The sequence below is a fragment of the Schistocerca nitens genome, chromosome 1 (assembly GCF_023898315.1).
Source record: "Schistocerca nitens isolate TAMUIC-IGC-003100 chromosome 1, iqSchNite1.1, whole genome shotgun sequence".
Classification (NCBI taxonomy): Eukaryota; Metazoa; Arthropoda; class Insecta; order Orthoptera; family Acrididae; genus Schistocerca; species Schistocerca nitens.
In genome coordinates this window covers 965,596,568-965,621,215 of record NC_064614.1, presented here as the reverse complement: position 1 = coordinate 965,621,215, position 24,648 = coordinate 965,596,568, and the positions used below count along the sequence as shown (strand labels likewise).

The following is a 24,648-nucleotide window of genomic DNA, read 5'->3' as shown; positions in this document are numbered from 1 at the left end:
TATTGCAAAACCAGACTAAAAAAATCTCAGTTTATGAAACTGAACTAACCTTTAAAATTCCTGAAAAATCGTCATCTAAACTTTCTTTTTCTTCTTCTTCCTCCTCCTCCTCTTCGTTGTTATCGTTCTATTCTTCATATATATGATGGACTTCACTGCCATCGAAAGCTTTACTTATGCTGCACTTCTTGAAAGACTTAACAATAATGTCTTCTCTCACTTTAGACCACAACTGTTTTATCTGCTGACACACTTGTTTGATTGTAGGTCGTTTTAAAGCTCCCTTAGGTGTGAATCCATTGGGTTTCATCCATCATCCATTTGTTCCATTCCTCTCTCTTAACTTTAAATGGTTTACTCATGAAGACATTAAGAGGTTCCAATTGTGAAGTAAGTCATCCCGGAATAATAGCAAACTCTGTATTTCTCTGTCCAATTCCATTTCACAGAATTTTTCAAATGATTATTAACTAATCTTGCACAAAAAAAGAAGTCTTCTTCAATAAAGCACACACTGTTAATCCATAATTTCATACCAGCCTCACTCATTCAACCCTTGTCATGTACGAGAACACAACCACATGGCAGTATTTCAGAAGCTTTTAGCGTTGTTTAGCACTGGAAAACTATCATTGGATTAAGTTTAGCATAATCAGCACAACATGAAAAGACACCACTGTAGTGCATTTTCTCATGTCCACTTGTTTTTATAGTTACAGTTTTAGACCTCTCATGGGAATGGTTCTGTTACTCGGCACATTAAATGTCAAAGGGGTTTTGTCCATATTCACTATTTGGCTTAAGTCCACATTAGTTTTCTTTTGATGTTGAATAATTTTCTCTTCATACTTCTGTGCCATTTTCTGAGATATTTTGGTTTAGGTTTGAATGCTAAGTTCATGATACTTCTTAAGCTTGAAGCACCAACTAACTCCACTCATAAAATCTGTCAAGTTCCACTGCAGCGCTAGCTTACAAGCATGTATCCCAATCATTTTTGTATTAATTCCAATGCTGTTTTGACGGTGTCCTTGAATCCATTTCAATACGCCATCTTCTGGTTTTCGTCATTTTGCATTCAGTCATCTGCATCATCATTTTTTTCCAGTTTTTCTTTATTAGCCCACCAATCATGAATAGTTTCTTCTGTTGCCCACCAATCGTGAATTGTTTTTTCTGTTTGTGGATGGCCGAAATGTCATTCAGCTGCTCTGTTCTCATGTTCTTCTGCACATGCCATTACTTTCAATTTATGGACCACATCATATGAATGCCTTTTATTCTTTTCCATTAACAAACCCGCTACTAACAAAAATATTATAATGTTACCAATAACAAAAATCACTTTCAATTGAAGTTCACTGGCACCGTAGACTGCAATGATGCATCATAGGTTAGACAGTGTTCTGGGGGTGCACTACTGCTGCCAGGTGAATCCAATTTTCCAGACAGAGATAGGTTTCCTATGGCATCGAATATATGGTCAATTTTCAGTACTGAATACATGGCCATTTTTAAGACAGACTGAAATTTTATATCAAACACTGGACATTTTTATATTAATTTTAAGCATAAGACACACCTCAATTTTAGAGGCAATTTTTCGAAGAAAAAAGTGCATCTTAGCATCCATAAAATATGACATCATAGCCATCTGTGAATAGTCCTCTTCAGCAACCAGAGTATGGTTGTATGCCTTCTTGCTGTCTATCATGTTGAAGATTGTAGCCTTAGCAACAACATTCATAAAATCACACAAGTTTCATATGGGATAGTGGTCAGGTAATGTTCATGCATTCCAAACCTGGTAATTCCCACATGACCTTCATGTGCCATCACTCTTCTGGCCTAGTAGTGAAGCCCATTTGTTATCCAATTTTCTTAGAATACCTGCCTGCAACTTTGTCAAATTCTGCTTTTGCCTCTGAGAACCAGTGGGCACCAGTGTTCTCAGTCATCAGAAGACCAGTTGGCCTGTGGTAGTCTTGATGTAGTGCAACGTGGTATGCAATATCTTCTGCCTCCTCCACCTAACTTTTGCTGTGCTCAGCTGAAACCCCAGGCCATGATGGTGGATGAAATGTGCACCTAGAATCGGCTTTTGCACATCAGCCAGTATGAATCTCCATTTAAAAACTTTGCTAAAACCTATGTCCACTGTCATCTCCTGTTCGCCATAAGTCATAATGGGTGAATTGTTAGTGGCAAATAGGTGGAGTGCTGTGTCTACTGCCTCTTTCCAAATCCGATTAAATGGCAGTGTGCTAAAGTCCAAGCCAGAGTCAAACAGGTAACTTTGCGTCTGTCACATACAAGCAGCACAATAAAGTGAGTGGGCAAACTTGTTTACACGTCTACATGTGCATGGAAAGAATGCCTCAAATAACACTGTCACTCTTGAGTGTTGCATCTCAGCTGTCTTCTATCAGTCCATCACAGTCTGTCCATCTCTTCATATCCACGCTCGCACTCTTGTGAAGCTACAGGGCCTGCTACACCTATTGCAAGCTGCTGGACTGTGCAGGGAACTGCGGACCTCATGGTCTGCATGTCAAACCTTTTGTAGAATCAACATACTCTGCCATCTTGTCCCTCTGACCCTTACTTCTGTTGGCTGGGCGAATGTCCTTCCACTTTACTGCTGTGCACAATGTCTCATTTGTTTGATTCCAGCAGCAATAACCATCCTTTCATTTCATCTAATTCTAGCTTTAGACTGTGTCTTCTGCTGTTTTCCAGCTGTCAGTTACTTGTGTTACTGCTGAGGCACTCACTTGCCACAATGTCACATGTATGTTATCAGTGACTGACAGAACAGAACTAATGTAGTTCGTCCCATAAAAGATTATTGCCATTTTTAATGACAGCGGCAACTGCATAAGCCACTCATGCCGAAGCATGTGACCCCATATTGCTGCCTCCTCCACAGTACTCCAGAAATGCAGCCAGAATTTGGAAGATGTCCTGTTGCCAACACATTCAAAGTGTAGGACCTATTGCATCTGTTGGTCTGAGGATTTGCCCGTGTTCTGGATCACCATGTCTCTCAAATGTTGATATCGACTATGTGTAGGAGGCTTGAAAATGATTTCCGATACCATCTCCACTGCTCGAGTGTCCAAGATATTAACTGCCACAGCAGACTTTGTATAGTCATTCATGAAATTACTCTGCATAAACGCTAGCTCTCATTGCAAACCGGGGTACAGATTTCTCCAGCAGGAAGTACGGCAGTTTTATTTTCATCGTTGACTTGGTGGACATGTTACAACTCTGTAGTTGGTTTGTCTGCTGTATATACTGCTTTTCAATGCAACTCTCTGTGTCTATGTGACACAACTTGTGTCTGCAGATCCCTAGTACATATATCTAGCTCCTCTTCCCAGCATCAAGGTTGTCCTTCCTTTCGGTCTTGTCCATCATCTTCACCATCTCACTTTGTACCATGCTCAAATTTGCTGTTTACCTTCGTGCTTCAGAACCAACATTTTATAGGTACTGCTGATAGTGTAGGCTACAAAGCAGACACGAAGAACCCCACAACAGACATTTATTTTAACCTTCTATTGCACAAGAACAGTAAAACTAAGAATTTTCCAATAACAACTTTGGATTTATACTTCATAGTGCCCATGAATGAAAAATAGATGATGATAAACTTTCTAGTATATATATTTTGGAAAATATCACTCTGTATGTTCAAATATACACTGCGCAAATACGGATGTAATGAGTACGTACATATTAGTTCGTATAAGGTACTACATTTTTGGAGAACAGAGTTCAAAATTTATGGTACATCGACAAATTAAGACTTTAAATTAAATTTTATTTAAAAAACGAAAATAAAAAACATTATAAAAGTTGGGTATACATCAGTTAGCAAAATGTCACTACTATGCAGTTACATATTTCCGGAATTTATACATTGTGAATATTGTAGAAACAATTTCTATCTGGTACAAAACACAAATAGGTGTTACATTTGGTACACATTACTTTTGTTATTTTTTGACATTTATTATATTTACATCTGGCAGATTTTTCACAGTAGTTACGCCAGTGATCGATTCTGTCCTTCCTGATGTCAGCATTTGCTGTATTTGGCTGCCTTCTCTTTTTGGTGCCACTGCCTGGTGAGCTATCCAGCGATTGTCTCTTGGATGGTTTTCCTGACCAGCATAAGGATTCAGCAATATCAAGCTTGAAATCAAACAAAGCCATCTGGGTTTTCTCTTCAATACTATTTTCATGACAGGCTCTCTTGTAAAGTAACCAAGCAACAACACAACTCATGTCCAATAAATGGAAGAACAGTCTCATGTAATATTTCTTTGACCTGATTTTCGTTCTGTACAGAGCTAATAAGGAGTCAATAGTGTCAACACCTCCCATAAACTTGTTGTACTCCTTCACAATCTTTGGGCATTTTATTTCGATATGTTGCTTTGTTTTTTTGTCATATCTTGCAACCTGGCTTTCTGGGTGAGTGCCTGAAAAGGTGCCCAGAAGGCTGACACACCTGTTGTCTTGCCATTTCACAAGAATCAGGTCATATCCAGAAACAGATGCAGTGGATTCAACAGATGTGCCTCTTCCCTGCTTTTTCATTTCAGCATCAGATGGCATCTTATTGTTTCTCACTCTATTCAACTGTACTGTTCCCAGACAGTGAATACCACATTTTACCAGCTCAATTTGAAGCTCTGGACTGCAGAACCAGTTATCATAGAACAGTTTATGATTTTTGTACTTTGGTATTCTTTCAGCCAATCTGAGCACTACATTTCCACTGGCGTTTACATTAGGAAGATGACTGGGTTGATTGACGGGTCCAGAATAGATTTCGAAATCATAAATAATACCACTGGCACCTGCTATGCAATATATTTTGTAGCCCCACTTTTTTGGTTTCTTGGGATTATACTGTTTCAAGCTACTGTGACCTTTGAATGGCACAGTTTGTTCGTCCACTGCAAGGTGTTCTTCAATTGGTATTTTTGATAAATTTTTTCGCAGCATATCTGAGTATACAGTGCACGTCAGTGGCACAGTTACATCACATGAGCCAGTACAGAGTTCTGAAAATATGTATATTTAAATATACACAGTGCAATAGAGGGTTAATGATTACACCAGCTAATTATCACTTGACAACCAATGAGCAGAGAACTAACTCACGAACAACCTCACAAATATAAAAAGTAAACACCACTCTGTCTGTTGGCCAAAGAATAATAAAGTTTCTTCACTCACTGTCTGTAACCAGTGCTTCCCATATTTTCTGTCATGCAATATGGTTTCAACACTCCTTGGTATTCAACCAAATTCTGAACTTAAATATACAAAAGGTCACTCCACTTACAGACCACTCACTGTGAACTGAAGGCTTTCCTTGATGTAATATTGAACGTGGCCTTTAATTTGAATGTTTTCTCTTATATTTGTCTCCCACAGCTCAGGGATGTCAACATATGAGAGGGAGAAAGGTGAAGAACATTAGTGAGTATACTGACAGTAATTCATGTACCAAAAGGAAATATATAGCTGAGAGCAGAGTAGGCTTTAAACGGAGATTTCAGTTCAAGTGCTACAATCCAAAGAAGCTTACAAAGTGAGGTTTATGAATTTTACATCTGTGAGATTCAGCAGAAAATGGCTGTGTGTGTGTGTGTGTGTGTGTGTGTGTGTGTGTGTGTGTGTGTGTGTGTGTGTGTCCCCCCACACACACACACACACACACACACACTGTATTATGTTAAGACAACTCCAGAAAATCTAATTCAGCCTGATTTACCTCTTGCAACCTGAATAGTTGTTCATTTGGCACAGCAACTGCTACTTTGTGTACATGGTTCAGGCTACCACATCTTTACTGACAGGTTCTATCCATGCCCCCATCTTGCTCAGGAATTGCACAAAATGAAATTTCATCCAACAAGTACAGTTACACTTCTAGTAAGGATTTTTCAAGTAATTTGAAGAAGATGAAACCTGCTGGGTATGAGTTATGTGCCCATCAAAGTGAAATGAAAATTATGTGCCTTTTGGGAATGGGATGAGAAGTTCCGCCTTATGCAAGACACCTTTTTTCTTTTCTTGCATAAGGCGGAACTTCTCATCCCATTTTCTTAGCAAGCACGGAGACAACAAGAAGAACTGCACCACAAGATGATTATGTGCCTTTTGTCCCCTTCAAAAGGTTAGTGACAATATTGAGTATTTTCTTGGTTCCTCAAACCCAACTGATCAATTACAGAAAGAGAAGAATCTGTGCAGTTTTTGAAACCCACTGTTATTTTGGAATACATGGAGTTTATGGGAGGAGTTGGCTGGGATGATCAATTCTGTAGTTGCAATGGTTTTACAAGACAATCATAAATGTGGTGGAAAAAATTATTCTTCTGGCTGATTAAATTTGCTGTAGTAAACAGTTACATTCATTACTCAATTGACAAAACAACTGTGGAGAATAACTGCAGACTCATCTTTCCTGCAGAAGAAATCTAATCAGACATCTAGTAGGCCAAATGAGAAAAACAAATTTAAAGAAGAGAGGAACACAATCATCATCTGACACTGAGGAGAGAGTAAATGGAGAAAGATGCATTTTATAATGCAAAATGAAAAAGAAATCAACAAAAGATTGCATGGTTTGCAGCAAACACAGGGAGAAAGGAGGAAGAAAACAAACAATTTTCTGCGGCGAAACATGCAAGAAGTAGCTTGGACTTCACATGGTAGAATGTTTCACGAGGTATCAGAAAACAGAAAATTATAAACAATCATGAATAAAAACACCATAAATAATTTCAAAAACAAATGTAAAAAAATATATTGTTGTCAACTGGCCTCATATTGCATTTGATTTTTTAAAAACAGTAGTGAAATAATCTGTAAATCTCGTGCATCTTTATCCTCGTAAAATAAATAAGGTTTGGGGAGAACACAGTGAGTAGAAAAAATTGAATTGGTAAGGGTTAACGGGCTATTATGTCAACTCAAATCAACACACTGTTGCTTGATGCAAACCAGTCGCCATGAAAATACTGAAGAACATTCCTGTGTATATCCAGAAAATAGTGGGCAAATAAGCAACTTCCACAAGTAGTGGTCAAAAATAAGTTATTCAGAAATTAAAGAACAAATTATGGAAAATTCATAATTCCTCTGCCTGAATAATGGAGCACATGTACTATAAGGAGATGGGTCCAAGTCAAGTGATAACACTAACATTGCTTATTGGTTACTTCTCCTTACAACCTAAAATGTAAGTTAGCTCTGTGTTATGAAAGCTTCCAGCCATTTTGAATGTTCAATCTGACATTTTGGTGTGTGCAAACCCAAATGTCAAAAATCACTGGAATGTGTATATAGAAAATATTCACATACATCTGAGAGTTACCTGCATGACAGCAACAGAATACATACAAATCTCATATGCATTGTACACTCTCAGTTACGTAAGAAGTACAAAGAAAGTAGTAGATACTCATCAAAATGTGGTACCATTAGCTTGTTTGGTGATTAATAAACACAGTTTTTCAATAGATCTGAGTTCTTTGTTGTAAGAAATTGCACTTTATTTCCTCCATCCTTATTAAATTAATACTAGTTATGTCTCCCATCCAATCTCAGATCCTGAGTATGACAGACACAAATTTCAGTCTATCACTTATTTTCTGGTCAGAGGATTTGGACGACTGCTACTGTGCAAACATATTGTAAAACAAACAAATTTTTAATTGTCATAGCAGCAAACAATATAATTCAAGCAAGATCAAACCCTGACAGTGTGTCACATTAGTACCCCACCTTAAGCTCATACATGCAAGAGACAGTAATAATAACTACAAACTACCCTTGCAAATATTCTTTTTGTTTAAGCATTATAACATGTAGTACTTTCATGCTTTGCAAACATTTTTCATATGTGCACACCACAAACATTCCCACTGCTGCTGCCAGCGTGAATACTTTGCCAGGGAAAATAGTCTGCAACTTATTTTCTGGATAAAATTATTCTTGCAACAATAACAACCTAAATTTACCCTCATAGGGTTCCACGATAACTTTTGTTAAATTACTCTATATAAAAATATCGTATTTCTTACCGCTGCATATGATTACCATCACTGGTACCAAGAACACGACGATCCCTTGGTAGGTGACTCCATAAATGGTTTTGTAAACCAATATCATTATTAAAACCTCTTGAGCACAACGTACATTGATATGGCTTCGTTTCTTTTTCCAGAATAGGGGGAATGCTGGCATGTGTAATCACATGGGCCGGCACTACTCTGAATGTAAATACATACACAAAAATTACAGAGCAAATGTAACATGAGGCTGACAAACAAACACTATTCAAGAGACAATATTACTCATCCACATACTTTCAATACATGAATAATAAATTATAAGTCTGGATAATTTTTGGAGGAATGAAGTACATTACATTTTAAGAGACAGCTACACATTGTTCATAGCTGAAACAGCAAACAACTATGCTTTCAAAATTTAGTAACACACGTAATTTTTAAATACCTTTACAACACACTATTTTTGTCACAACATACCTTGCTTGAACTGTATTGTTTGTTGGCATATCAGTCTCACTTTTATTATCACATTCACTTGTATCACATTCGTCTGCTTCCTTGGTTTCTGCCAAGTCAGTATCACTGTCATGAGCAGTATCAACACTACAAGTAACATTTGAATCATCTTTGTCACTGGTATCCTGCTCTTCATTTGTGATGTTACACTGGTTTATATCGCTACTTGCTTCAAATGACTCATCACTGTCATGACTACCATCTTCAAGGGCACAAAGAAAAAGCATCGGGTCAACTCTCACTTCAACTTCCGTGACTTCACTGTCAGTTTCAGAACCCTACAAGAATAAAAATGTTATAGTAAGAAAATATCTACAAAAAATAGCTTTTTATAGCAGTGTGTGTAAGCTTCAGATATACATATGTCTATCAGGATGTAATAAGTATAAATAGACTATAACACACAAACAGCTTACACAAAAAAATGGAATAATAAAAATGCATTCATGTAACACAATGTAGAAATTCAGGCTTGGAATGGCTACAGTAAGTTACATTCAGTATACCAGAAATCCTCACAAATTTAGTTGTACCAGATACCTGTATCATCAACGAATCGAACATGTCAAGCAAACAAACACAAACAGATGTTTAAAGGGGTATTTTACTGCATACTGTGGTTTTTAGACTTAACAATCACCTGTGAGCACTATATATACGGACATAACCATGTGCACGAGGTACTTTTTAATTATAAATGTTTTACTTGTATAAGGTGATACATTTTATCCACTAATATAGCAACATGGCACGAGTTTCTAACTCTCAATGAACACGTTTTGTTACAAAAAATTTTTGGAGACCAGAAGAAGACAGCAAAATCTAACAAAATCGGTTGTTGAAAATAAAGAAGAATTTAAGCCATCTTGGCTATAAAAAGCTTTTCATACTAACAAATTATTACAAAGGTCTAATTTCATTTCATTTTATTTAAAAATTATCGTGCACATTGTTTATAGATAAGATATGCATGTGTGTGCACAACACATGCACTGCAGCAGCCACTGCAACCCCCCCTCCCCCCCCCCCCCCCCCCCCACTCACACACATTCTATTTACATAAGGATTATATCGATTAGATTTTAAATAAAAGATAAAGTAACTTGAAGAAAATGCACAAGAATCTCTACTCCACTTGTAGCAGCAAATTTTGCACTTCCTTAATTCAAGGTTCTGGTGTTTTATAGGTTCTACAAAGTCTCCTAATAAATAGAAGCAATCGCGCAATTAAGAGTGCTCTTAAAATTCTCTTAAACAGTAAGAAGGAAGAAATGGCTTTTATTTTACAATGGAGACTGTTGCAAATTTGTGTAGCACAATATGCAGTGAAGGCTTTAAAATCTGTGTTCCAACTGAACTAATGTTGACTTCCTACCGTGTTCACAGATAAAAGCTATTAATCTACTCTTTTAACATGGCTCACATTTACAGTTTTCTATAACATAGATAAAAGGAGTGGGTGGTACAGCTTTTGAGACTTGTATGAACAAATATTACAAAAACACAAAACTACAACGGGAAGAACTGTTCTCTCAATGCAGTTTACAGGCTTCTGGTCTACCAAAGGCTTTCAAGCTGAATTTTTACTTGCTAATTACGTTTCAAACACACATCAAACTGAGCTTTGGAATAACTGACTCTGTCAACATTTGCCATGATCCCTTCGTACTCTTTAATCCTTTAAATTCACAACTCAAAGTGATGTGTAAGGTTGCAGTGTTTCAGCTTTTGGAATACACAAAACAACCCTCATTGTTCCACCATGTGAAAGACTGCTATTTAAGCTGACATGAAAATATCAGAATGGATGCTTTCATAGCATGGCTGATCACAGTTTTACATAACTTATCCAATCTATGATGTTGTTTTGATATACAGAAAACAGCCAGCTCACTTAAAAATATCTTGTTTACTTTGCCAGAATTCATTCCAGTTCCTTCCTTTCGAAAAGTAGACTACCTGATGGATAGCTCCACAAGAGGAAGTCATCACTTAAATGTAATTCATCATCGAGTGTTTGAAAGCAGAACAAAAAGACCAATGTTGTATAATGTCCTCCATGCAATGCTGAAGAGTGAACTGAGAATATAATTCCCTTGACAGTACACAAAAATGCATTTGGCAGTATCATCAGAAGTTATTTAAAAAAGTACTGTCTCAGGATTCACCATAAGTGAAAGAGAAAAACAATAGAAATCCTGAATATAAAAGCCTACACCGAATGCTAGTTAAAGGGTGTAGCAACAGTTCCACTTTGTTCAGTTGAGGTGGGGTTGGGAGGGGGGGGGGGGGGGGGGGGGATTTATACATGAAGCCCTATAGTAAATGGACTTTGAAATATATTTTAAGGTGGCATCATTTTTTTAACACAAATTTATCTTTATATGAGTAAGGAAATACATAAATGCATCTGTTATGCAACACCAAGCAGTGAGCAAAATAGGTAGCTTTCAGACAGTAATAGTGAGTATTTGTCAATGTATTTATTTATATTGTAATTCCTTGATGCAGGTTTTTTGTTTGTGAATGCATCTCAAATGATTTCATATGTTGTGTCACACCGACTTTTCTGATGCAATCATCTACATTAGTGAAACACGACCATGCCTTGTGTGCTGCTGTCAGTCTACATTTGTGAGATTAAATTTGGTAATTGTAGAAATATGACAACTTTTTTTTTAGTTCTAATTTGCCACTTATTTTCAAGAAGATGCAATCCTGTTTTTATGATATTGCAGTGCCTATGTTGTTAAGAAGAACAATGCAATGTTTCTTCGGACATACATACATGTCTGAAGGAATAGGCACTGTGGCAGCTACAGCTCTTACCAAATGTATTCACGGTCACAAATATTGACAACAATAAGCCACATAAGGGAACAACGACAGTGAAAGTTTTGTGCCTAACTGGGACTCAAACCTGGATTTCCCGCTTTACGAGAGCCTTACCTGTTTTTGTTGTAACCGCAACCGGAACGGTCGCGGGGTTGCCGAGAACAAAGCGCAGCAGGACCAAATGGGAGCGGCCCACAAACAAATGAACGGGAAAGGATGGACACAAACAACGCCGGACGACCGAGCAAGACCTTACGAACAACAACACGCAAGAAGCAACTGGGTCACAAGCAACAACCTCACGAATCCACAACATCCACTTGTACACAGAAACAAAGTAAAGTAAACACACTGTCTGTAGCCAAGATGTCGATAGACTCACATGAATATCAGATTGCCTCACTGAGTGAGAGGCAGGTGCTTAAATACAGGATAGGGTACGTCGCTATTTGCTGCTGGGGTCATGTATCATGTGCTCCAACGTGGCACCCTCACGTTATACGTGGGCTAGGAATGTGCGCAGCCACGGCTTACAGCACGACGGCTGCAGAGATCTCTAACAGTAATCAAGGTCCGTGCCGTCTGGAGCGAATTCGAAACCCGCAGCACTCAGTACCAGAGTTTTGACCATTCATGCATGACCTCCAGCCAGACCCAAACATCCATATGTCGTCATTCCTGCATCACAACTTGTATACACATGCTGTAATCTCCGTACAGGGGAGCATATTTCAATTGAAAGTCACTACCTGGTATTCACTGATAAATACAATGTTGCACTGCCTTCATTGTTAAGAATAACAACGCAATATTCCTTGGCTCTCTTGAGCTTTGTTGGGAAAATAGATATCTTCTGATACAAAAAGATATAAGTCCCCAACAATTGAGAATAATTGGAAGGAGACGAAGGGGTGGATCAGGTTGCCTAATAAGGGCCTCTTTATAAAGTTCATTGTTTGTTGGCAAATAATCTGTCCAATGTATGGACGACAACAGTTACCGCCAGCAAGCTAGTGGTGAGGAGGATACGTGTGTGTAACTAATGAGTAATGTATTTTATCTGGGAATTGTGAAGTTTCATTGTACAGGACTATAAAATGTTTTTGTCAAGGGGCACAGGACTTATATTCAGGAAGTAAACAGTTCAAATCATCATCTAGCTACACAGATTTTGATTTTCCACAACATTCCTAAGTCCCTTAAGGCAAGAGGTGGCATGGATCCTGTGAAAGGTCTTTCCTTGTGCCCAGTTTCTAATGACCCCAACATGCATTTAATCCAGAACTCTTAATTTTCCTTCCTTCAAACATTTCCAACTTCGCCTATTATAGACAAAGGTGATACTGTTTTGTGCTAAGCATGTGGTCCTGCCCCACATTCTAAATCAATTCACAAACCATGAAATTTTATGGGAGTCACTGATCAGTGAGTTTTCCAATCCCTTTTCTCTCTACCATTGCGATATGCAGCATACAAGGAAAACAGTAGCATCATTTTCAGCACCTCCACAGACACATCAACATCCACTACATTGTCTGTGCATACTTCTCCCCAATCCCCCTCCCTCCACACTCACACACACACACTCTTTGTTTATCGAATATATGTTGCTGACTGGAAAAAAAAAAAGTAGAAAAACATAGGCACTCTGATACACACTGAAATCTACATTCAAACAATTTAAGAAAGAGTACTCCAGAACACAAGTCCAGTGTGTTACTAGTGTGTCACCTTGCTCAGTGGTACAGTGAAGGAAAATGGTGGAGTGGTCCAGGATATCTCCCTATTTGGATTCTCAGTGTAGTTTACATCTTAGCAATGCACAATTTCCTTAAAATAATTTAAAAATGTAGTGCAGAGTAAAGGACTTCCTACACTCTATCAAATCTGGAGAACTTAGGCCTTATTGATAACCAAAGTGGAACTTGCTTCAATCCCATATCATAACAACTGCTAGCCTTGATATGGTTATGAGTTTGGGGCAGTCCTGTGTGCCCCAAGTGGTTAATCTGATGCTTTCTTAGTGCACTGATTTGAGTATTTTGTGTATGAAAATCATACTACTGTAATACACCAACTATCAAATGGAAGCTCCCATAGAACTGCAGTATGCACAATTTTGTTGGATCCTCAGTTCTTCTATTTCAGAATCTTCAAAATTTAAGAGTTGTGATGTATCTTACATTCAGATCCTTCTAGTAAAACAACCATGTTAATGTCTTACTAAACGTAAGTCCACATAAATCTCACAGATGTGATAATGATATCCCTTAGTTGTAGCTAATTAAGTCAAAGACAGAAAGAAGACAGTTAAAACATACATAGTTTCTTAGGATGAAAAGATAAATGTTGTTATCATTGCCCATTTGTTAAGCTTTTAAAGTGTCAGCAGTAGTAACAGGTTGTAGCTGAAAGAAAAACTGAAAACTGGTCCTACAGAGAATGCTGGACAGGACTTGACTGTGGATGACACACAATGTATCAACATAACAAACATGGTACTCCTTAACATTCTTCTCTGATCAATGATATTCTTCTGTAGGAGATGTCCGAGAGCTGATTCCCAACTTTACATCTAAAATAATGCGATGCATGACATGATCTCACTGCAGTAAAGATGTGACAATAGAAAACCCCATTTCTGGCACTGAAGGGCAATGTTTTGCCTCCAAGTAGCATTAAATGCTCAGTCAACATCCAAGAATACTCCTATAAGGAGGTGCTCGCAATATGAGTTAAACAGATTAAATAGTGCTTGATTGCTACCTGGATCAATACTGTCCGAATTCATACGTGGAGTGTCTCAAAGGCTTCCTCCCCCTCCCCCTCCACGCCCAGATTAGGAACTGAAACAGGCAGCCCATTGAAGCTACACTTTGATAAATACTTGGATGTAGTCCATTGCTTCCCAGTTTTGAGAAGGGCATCACGACAGCTTTTCTCAATGCAAATTGCTTGGAGATGTACACAAAGTTGCTTTTCCCACATTCGAATTTTTAATTCTTTGACATGACTCCATAAGCCATTTATACTCCACTGCAAAAGGAGAGGCTTGAACTTTTATTTTATCCTTTCAAATGTATGAGGAAAGAAGCACTGAGAGTGGAAGGTTGATTAAGGACTAAGTATTTCACTCTTCATGGCTTCCACACTCTGATCCGTAGAATGCCAGTTTTCTTTCTCCTGATAACAACGTCCTCTTGAGTAGTCCCCACCAGGAGATTCGAATGGGGGACTATTTTACCTCCGATATTTTATATATTAATATTGTATATTATACAGCATGTAATTATACAGCATGTAATTTTATGGGGGAGTGAAGTATTCGTTTCTCTCTTTCCATCACATCCTAACTGTTTTTTTGTTCCTCTTTCTTTTGAAGGGAGATGATACACACTGGATGTAGCTGAGTATATATTTCTGGATGATATTTTGCTCTACTGGACATTTACCTTTGCTGAACCATCAGCCTTCATCTTGGAGAAAACAGCACACTCAGTGGTTGACCTCTGCTTTTAAAGATACACTTAACAGCATAAGCAATATACAGAGTGCGATCTGAGGCTTTCCCAGTGTATATATCATGGGCATTCGATGATCGTATCTGCCTGGACACCCAAAAACCCTCCAAATAACGTTATACTGAGGTTTAAAAATAAATGTACCTTGCTCTTACACCAGGTAATGCTGGTCAAAACTAGAAAAAAGTGTCATAAACATATGTTCAGAAAAAACACCTAATGAAATATGGACCACAATATTTGTGTCAAGAACAATCAGTATTGAGTGGTGTAGGTTCACTGCTCATTTCTTATTGCTTCCCATCTCACTCTGTACTCAGTCCTCTGACTGAAATGCTGTTGCCAGACATAGTCCTTACACTTGTCTCCCAGATCAGCTATTTCAAACACATTTCTGAGAGTGTGCTGTCATCAGAACAAGATTAGAGATTCTGTAGAGTGTGCACAGTATAAACAGTGAGATGGTGTCCTACGATTCAATATGGGAAATGGTAGATATAGTAATCTGCTAAACTTCAGCCAACACCATTATTCGACAGGCATGTCGTCTATGCTGAATGATATCCTCATGCCTGTAACCAGTATGAGTTATACTTGGATGAGTTGTCCGATTCCAACGACGACTCATTGATATTATAGTCATAGGACATTACTTTTTTTTCGTTTTGTGAAGTGCAAAATTTTTCATTTTTGATCATTTAAAGCAAGTTGCCAATCTCCACGCCACTTTGAAATCTTATCAACATCTGACTGGATATTTACGTAGCCTCTTTCAGACAGTACTTCATTATAGATAACTACATCATCTGGGAAGAGCTCAATTTTACTGTTATTACTGACTGTATAATATACAATATTAATATATAAAATATCGGAGGTAAAATAGTCCCCCATTTGAATCTCCGGGTGGGGACTACTCAAGAGGACGTTGTTATCAGGAGAAAGAAAACTGGCATTCTACAGATCGGAGCGTGGAATCTCAGATCCCTTAATCCGGCAGGTAGGTTAGAAAATTTAAAAAGGGAAATGGATAGGCTAAAGTTAGATACAGTGGGAATTAGTGAAGTTCGGTGGCAGGAGGAACAAGACTTTTGGTCAGGTGAATACAGGGTTATAAATACAAAATCAAATAGGGGTAATACAGGAGTAGGTTTAATAATGAATAAAAAAATAGGAGTACGAGTAAGCTACTACAAACAGCATAGTGAACGCATTATTGTGGCCAAGATAGACACGAAGCCCACGCCTACTACAGTAGTACAAGTTTATATGCCAACTAGCTCTGCAGATGACGAAGAAATTGATGAAATGTATGATGAGATAAAAGAAATTATTCAGGTAGTGAAGGGAGACGAAAACTTAATAGTCATGGGTGACTGGAATTCAAGAGTAGGAAAAGGGAGAGAAGGAAATATAGTCGGTGAATATAGATTGGGGCTAAGAAATGAAAGAGGAAGCTGCCTGGTAGAATTTTGCGCAGAGCATAACTTAATCATAGCTAACACTTGGTTTAAGAATCATTAAAGAAGGTTGTATACATGGAAGAAGCCTGGAGATACTAAAAGGTATCAGATAGATTATCCAGGGGCAGATGTGGACTCTGACCGCAACCTATTGGTTATGAACTGTATATTAAAACTGAAGAAACTGCAAAAAGGTGGGAATTTAAGGAGATGGGACCTGGATAAACTGACTAAACCAGAGGTTGTACAGAGTTTCAGGGAGAGCATAAGGGAACAATTGACAGGAATGGGGGAAAGAAATACAGTAGAAGAAGAATGGGTAGCTTTGAGGGATGAAATAGTGAAGCCAGCAGAGGATCAAATAGGTAAAAAGACGAGGGCTAGTAGAAACCCTTGGGTAACAGAAGAAATATTGAATTTAATTAATGAAAGGAGAAAATATAAAAATGCAGTAAATGAAGCAGGCAAAAAGGAATACAAACGTCTCAAAAATGAGATCGACAGGAACTGCAAAATGGCTAAGCAAGGATGGCTAGAGGACAAATGTAAGGATGTAGAGGCTTATCTCACTAGGGGTAAGATAGATACAGCCTACAGGAAAATTAAAGAGACCTTTGGAGAAAGGAGAACCACTTGCATGAATATCAAGAGCTTTGATCGAAACCCGGTTCTAAGCAAAGAAGGGAAAGCAGAAAGGTGGAAGGAGTATATAGAGGGTCTATACAAGGGCAACGTACTTGAAGACAATATTATGGAAATGGAAGAGGATGTAGATGAAGATGAAATGGGAGATATGATACTGCGTGAAGAGTTTGACAGAGCACTGAAAGACCTGAGTCGAAACAAGGCCCCCGGAGTAGACAACATTCCATTAGAACTACTGACAGCCTTGGGAGAGCCAGTCCTGACAAAACTCTACCATCTGGTGAGCAAGATGTATGAGAGAGGCGAAATACTCTCAGATTTCAAGAAGAATAAATAATCCTAATCCCAAAGAAAGCAGGTGTTGACAGATGTGAAAATTACCGAACTATCAGTTTTATAAGTCACAGCTGCAAAATACTAACGCAAATTCTTTACAGACGAATGGAAAAACTGATAGAAGCTGACCCCGGGCAAGATCAGTTTGGATTCCGTAGAAATGCTGGAACACGTGAGGCAATACTGACCCTATGACTTATCTTAGAAGAAAGATTAAGGAAAGGCAAACCTACGTTTCTAGCATTTGTAGACTTAGAGAAAGCTTTTGACAATGTTGATTGGAATACTCTCTTTCAAATTCTGAAGATGGCAGGGGTAAAATACAGGGAGCGAAAGGCTATTTACAATTTGTACAGAAACCAGATTGCAGTTATAAAAGTCGAGGGACACGAAAGGGAAGCAGTGGTTGGGAAGGGAGTGAGACAGGGTTGTAGCCTATCCCCGATGTTATTCAATCTGTATATTGAGCAAGCAATAAAGGAAACAAAAGAAAAGTTCGGAGTAGGTATTAAAATCCATGGAGAAGAAATAAAAACTTTGAGGTTCGTCGATGACATTGTAATTCTGTCAGACACAGCAAAGGACTTGGAAGAGCAGTTGAAGAGAATGGACAGCGTCTTGAAAGGAGGGTATAAGATGAACATCAACAAAAGCAAAACTAGGATAATGGAACGTAGTCGAATTAGGTTGGGTGATGCTGAGGGAATTATATTAGGAAATGAGACACTTAAAGTAGTAAAGGAGTTTTGCTATTTGGGGAGCAAAATAACTGATGATGGTCGAAGTAGAGAGGATATTAAATGTAGAATGGCAATGGCAAGGAAAGCGTTTCTAAAGAAGAAAAATTTGTTAACATCTAGTATAGATTTAAATGTCAGGAAGGCGTTTCTGAAAGTATTTGAATAGAGTGTAGCCATGTATGGAAGTGAAACGTGGATGATAAATAGCTTAGACAATAATAGAATAGAAGGTTTTGAAATGTGGTGCTACAGAAGAATGCTGAAGATTAGATGGATAGATCACATAACTAATGAGGAGGTACTGAATAGAATTGGGGAGAAGAGAAGCTTGTGGCACAACTTGACCAGAAGAAGGGATCGGTTGGTAGGACATGTTCTGAGACATCGAGGGATAACCAATTTAGTATTGGAGGGCAGCGTGGAGGGTAAAAATCATAGAGGGAGACCAAGAGATGAATACACTAAGCAGATTCAGAAGGATGTAGGCTGCAGTAGGTACTGGGAGATGATGAAGCTTGCAAAGGATAGAGTAGCATGGAGAGCTGCATAAAACCAGTCTCAGGACTGAAGACCACAACAACAACAACAACAACAATGTATATAATATAAAATGATTAATATACAACATGAACAGCAAGGATCCCAACACACTTCCCTGGAGAACACCTGAATTTACTTCTACATCTGACAATGACCCTCTATCCAAGATAACATGTTGCATCCTCCCTCCCAAAAAGCCCTCAATCCACTCACAAATTTCACTTGATACCACATATGATTGTTCTTTTGACAACAAGCACAGGTCTGGTACTATGTCAAACACTTTTTGGAACTCAAGAAGTACAGCATCTATCTGGTTGCCTTGATCCAAAGCTTTCAGTATGAGAAGGTCATTCTGTTCAAGGTACCTCACAATGTTTGAGGTCAGAATAGGTTCTAAGATTCTACAATAAATCAATGTCATGGTAGTGGGATGGTAGTTCTGTGGATCACTTCTACTACCCTTTCTTGTAGACGGGTGTGACCTATAAATTTTTCCAAGAACCAGGCACAGGTTTTTTTTGTTTATTGATTTATTTATTTTTTGAGGAATCTACTGTAGATTATAGTTAGAAGAGGGGCTAACTCGGCACAATTTCACTACAGAATCTGACCGAGATTCTGTTGGAGCATGGAACTTTGTCCAATTTTAAAGATCTCAGCTGTTTCTCAATACCACTGACATTAATACTATTTCATTCATCTTTTCAGTGGTACAAGGATTAAATTGGGGAAATTCTTCTGGATTTTTCTTTGTAAAGGAACATTTGAAAATGGAGTTAAGCATTTCAGCTTTTGCTTTGCTGCCCTCAATTTCACTTCCTGTCTCATTCGCTCGGGAGTGGACACCAACTTTGGTGGCTTTACAAACGATCAGAATTTTTTTGGATTTTGTGAAATATCATTTGACAATATTGTGCTATTGTAGTCACTGAAGGCATCATGCATTGCGCTCTTGACAGCCATGCATCTTTCATTCAGCATCTCCCTATCTGTAGCCCAAAGTTTTGTTTTACATATATTATGCAGTAATCTCTGCTTCTTTGTAGATTCTTTACAGTGACTGTATACCATGGAGGTTCCCTACAATTATGAATGGTTCTACTGAGTATATAGCTTTCCAGTGCATGGTCAACAATTCTTTTAAACTTGAGTCAGAGTTCCTCTACATGCTCCTGACCTGTACTGAAAGTTTCAAGTTCCTCACTGAGAGACACTACTGATTTTTTATCTAGTTTACTGAAGATATACATCTTTCTGGTTTTTTAGTTGCCCTTTGTACTTTGGTAATCATTGTTATCACAACCTCACTGACACCAGTTTTGATGTGGACATCCTCAAAGACATCATGTCTATTTACTTTCATTAGATCCAATATATTTACATCATGAGTGGGACTCCTAATGATGACAAAAACCACACTCTAGCATGTTAATTCCTGGATGAGCAGTTACTTGATCCATTTCCTACGTGTCTCTCAGCCCACAAGACTACCTTACACATCATAGTTCTCCCAATGGATTCTAAGTCAGAGAGCTGAATATTCACAGATCACAGCTTTCATTTTATTTACAGATGAAGCAGTGTTTGCAAAGACTGAGATAATAAATAACTACATTAGGGTGCATGCAAATCATTAGGGCAATAACACATTACAGAGAAATGTTCTGAACCATTGCAAGAAACTCTTTATACAGAATACAACTGTGTCACAAGAAAATCTTTAAACTAGTGTTTCTCTAATTGGGGATTGTCACTCAATTTTCTTCAGTTCTAGTGGAAGCCTACTGAAAATGAAATCTTCTGAATAGTGCACACCTTTATATATGTATTATCAATGTTGTCAAAACAAAGCTCGTGATGGAAAATATATATATACAAAACTGGCAGAGTTACAATTCCAAGAGACCTGAATAATGGTCTAAACAAAGTTCGCAAACTGAACCGCCAATCATTCTGATTGCCCTTTTCTGGGCTAACAACATTCTTGGCAAAATTTACAGAGTTGCCCCAAAATATAACACCAAATCAGATAATTGACTGAGAGTAAACAAGCCTTTGCATTTCAGTTTCAGGGACACTGGAGATTATTCTTAGAGAAAAGACCAGTAAACTAGTGATTCTTTAAAGAATGAAACTGAATTACATAAAACAGCTTAAACTTCTGATTACTTCATAAATGAATTACTGTGTTAAATATTTGACATTAAGCACACAAACTTGAAAAAGATTAGGAAAGGTCTAAAATTATCTTTAAAGTTTTTTGGGAGTCACTAAGTTCTCTCATTATGAAATGAATATAGCCTGCATAATTTGCAATCCATTTTAAGTAAAAGCTAGCTTTTCATTCACCTAGATGTTTATAATGCCGCATCTCTTCAACTACGTGTCATACAATGACATAATTTTGCAGATATGTCCAGTGGTAAGTCGATACTGTCTGAAAAATGTGTTGTGAATACAGAGTTAGTTGCAAAGAAGTAATAAGTTAAGTCCTCATGAACAGTGCTAAATTTATACTATTTGAACAGCAAAAATGTTGTAAGCAATAAATGCTTTTTCTTTCATCATTTCACAGTAGGTGTCAGCAAGAAAATGTTTTGTAAAGGTTTGAAATTGTGTGTGAAGTTTGCTGAAGGTAATTAAGTGCTCCCGTTCTCAAATACGGGATGAATAATGTCTGGGTAAGTAGCATGTAGTGACCTATGCTGCCTCAAGGCATACACACAGTTTCTCAATGTAATACTTGTCTTACTGCATTAAACCTTTCGTGTAAGATTACGACTCTTTGCCTCTTAATAAGTAGATTATGATAACATTTTAAATTCTTTCAATAATTATATGAAGTACTGAAAAGCAAATTTTTGTTGGCTCTGGAAGCTGTTCGATATGCAACATGCAAATGGGACCAGGTGCCACAAACCAGGTCAGTTGTTTACTAATATAGATAGTAGCATTCAGTTTCTGCTCAAGAACTCAAATGTGATGCAACCAAGGAAGTTTTCTGTCTAAAAATCTAAAATAGTAGACTTCACTGCCTGTTTATCTGCAGATAATAAAATTTTGCTTTTACAAATGTTCACAATAACACCTGTGTCTTATGCAAACAGAAATTTTTTTTAGGTATCAATCATGTTCAGTAACAGATCATTGACATACATCATGGAAAACAATGGACCCAGCAATGGGTTGGACGAGGAGATCCAGCAGCATGGCCTCACTGTTCACACGATTTTAATTCTTTGGATTTTTGGCTACAGGAACATTCCAAGGCATTCATGTAGTCCTCAGCCATTAACAATGTACCTACATTGCAGGAGCATGTGCACAAGACCAAATCTAAGAGAAACTAAGTGTCTATTTGACCTATCATTTAGCCCTGTTAGTGCCTCACACACAAAAGAAAAAGTTGCATTTTCAACTGACACTCCTTTCCTGAAGGCACACAATGAGTCTGACAGCAAATTATTCATACTGATGTGTGCCACTACTCTCTTGTATATTGCTTTCTAAGATAATTAAAAAAAAACTGACTGCAAAGAAATTCGCCCATAATTGTCTGCAGCCTTCCACCTTTTATAAAGCAGTTTCATTAACAAGAACTTCAAACTTGTTAGGAAACTGGCCACTCCTGACAGGCATGTTTCACAGGTGACTTGAGTACAGAACTAATATAGTGTGCACTGATCATGATATTATCCCACCCAGGGGACACCGCCTTATCATAGGCACCTTCAATGCTGGGCAGGTGGATTTGGATGCTCTGATGAGGTCGAGAGCTGCACCGGCAGTAGCTTAGCTATTGACAGGGTCACCCAAGCCAGAGTGGTCTCGGCTGAGGAGCCAGACGAAATGTGTCCCACACCATAGGGGAGGGAGGACTCTATAGGCTATGTCATCAACCCTTCTAGGGAAGCTAACCCCAAAATGAAAGCCTGGTCCTGCAGGTTGGGGGTTGAGCGCAAGGTTGATAGCCCCACCTTGTAAAAATCTATTACTGCGAATAATTCAACAAGAAATGCCAGACTGCCCCGATGTAGACAAACTATTTTAGGAGGCAAGAATATGGATTTATCGGGCTTAAATTTGGAACATGGAACGTGCATAGGCTGTTGCAAACAGGAGCAATGAATAGTGTTGCAGAAGATGTGCTAAGGTATGGAATGGGAGTTGTTGCACTGCAGGAAATCAGGTGGAAGGGAAAAGGGGAGATTTTATAAGCAGAAATTCTCCATGTACTATTCAGGGAAAGACTAAAGACAAGAGGAGTATGGAGTTGGGTTTATAGTCTCCAAGGATATGCATAGATCAGTTATTGCTTTCATCCCATATAATGAAAGAATATGTACTCTGTGTATGAAAGGTAAATTCCACAATGTGAACTTTGTGAATGTATATGCAACAATGGAAGAATCAGATGAAGATACTGTGGATATCTTCTATGATCAACTACAGGTCGTGTGTGACAGAATACCCAGATATTATTTCAAAATAGTTCTTGGTGACTATAATGTAAAACTGGGAAAGGGAAGAGGCGTTCAGAAGCGTCTTTGATAAGGAAAGTCTACATGGCGAAACTAATAATAATGGTATGAGAGTTGCCCAGTTTACTTCCGCAAATAAGTTTAAGGCAGTAGTACCTGTTTTCCAAGGAAAAATATCTACAAAGGGACATGGAAAATACCAGGAACAAATGAAGCAAACCAAATAGACCATATATTGATATCAAAGAGGTGGGCATCTGATATGGAAAATGTGTGCACTTTATAAGGCGCTAATTCTGATTCTGACCATTACCTAGTAGGAGCCAAAATGAGACAGAAACTTGCCATGGCTACCAAAGGTAGTAGTACCAGAGTAAAGAAATGGAATATAGAACAACTGAAAGATAGGTCTATTGTTCAGGAGTACCAGAACAGATTGACACAGAAGTTACAAACAAAAGATAGTGGAGATGATATAGACAAAGAATGGAACTCTAAAAAAGATAGCATTAGGACAACAGCACATGAAATACTGGGGGAAGCAAGGAGACTTAGGAATGAAGACTTGTATGATGATGAATGTAGACAGGCAGTGGAACAGAAAAAGAAAGCAAGGCTGAAATGCTTGCAGCGGAATACTGGATCAAATCAGGCATTATATAATGAAAAGAGAATAGAGGCAGCAAGGGTATGCAGGAGGGAAAAAAAGGGAAGCCATGAAGAGAAAGATAGAGATGGAAGAGCACTACCAAAGGAATGAAAGCAGAAAATTCTACAAGAAAATTAAAGAAGGAACTTAAGGATATAGACCAAAAATAACAGCTTGTAAGTACAAAGAGGGAAATTTTCTGATATTATGGATAGATGGAGAGGATATTTCAAGGGAATTTTGGCGGGCAATCCTACCAGGAATGAGCAGTCACTCTATTATATCGTAGATCCAGAAATAGAGGAACCAACATTAGAGGAAGTACGGAAGGTAGTACATTGTCTAAAAAATTGTAAAGCCCCAGGAACTGATGAAATAACTGTGGAACTGCTAAAAAATGGGGGAATTGATCTTCATAAGGGGATCCACAAACTTATTAAGTTGATATGGAATCAAGAAAGAATCCCAGAAGAATGGACCTTAGGTGTAATCCAACCAATACACAAGAAAGGAGACAAGACCTGTTGTTCAAATTAGTAAGGAATTACCCAGCTGAATGTAACCTATCAGATCTTCTCTTGTATTACCTACAACAGGTTAGCACTATATGCAGAAGAGATTCTGGGGGAGTATCAGTGTGGATTTCGGCCTAATAGATTAACAACAGACCAGACATCTGTGTTGAGGCAAATACACAAAAAGACATATAACATTGAGCTTCATAACCTCTAAGTAGACTTCAAGCAGGCCTTGATAGTCTCGACATAGCACAAATGCTAAATGATTTGATGTTACCATCGAAGTATGTCTCACT

The 24,648-nt window shown here is 38.1% G+C and overlaps 1 protein-coding gene across 1 annotated transcript in view; it reads right to left on the bottom strand.

Annotated features, from left to right (window-relative positions):
• Positions 1 to 24,648, bottom strand: part of LOC126194980 (myoneurin-like) — a 118,166-nt gene that overhangs the window by 81,639 nt on the left and 11,879 nt on the right. Inside the window, exons 3-4 of the mRNA XM_049933397.1 lie at positions 8,583 to 8,899; positions 8,115 to 8,303 (exon numbers count right to left, since the gene is read on the bottom strand). Coding sequence (XP_049789354.1) covers positions 8,115 to 8,303; positions 8,583 to 8,899 — 506 coding nt within the window. The remainder of the gene's footprint in view (positions 1 to 8,114; positions 8,304 to 8,582; positions 8,900 to 24,648) is intronic.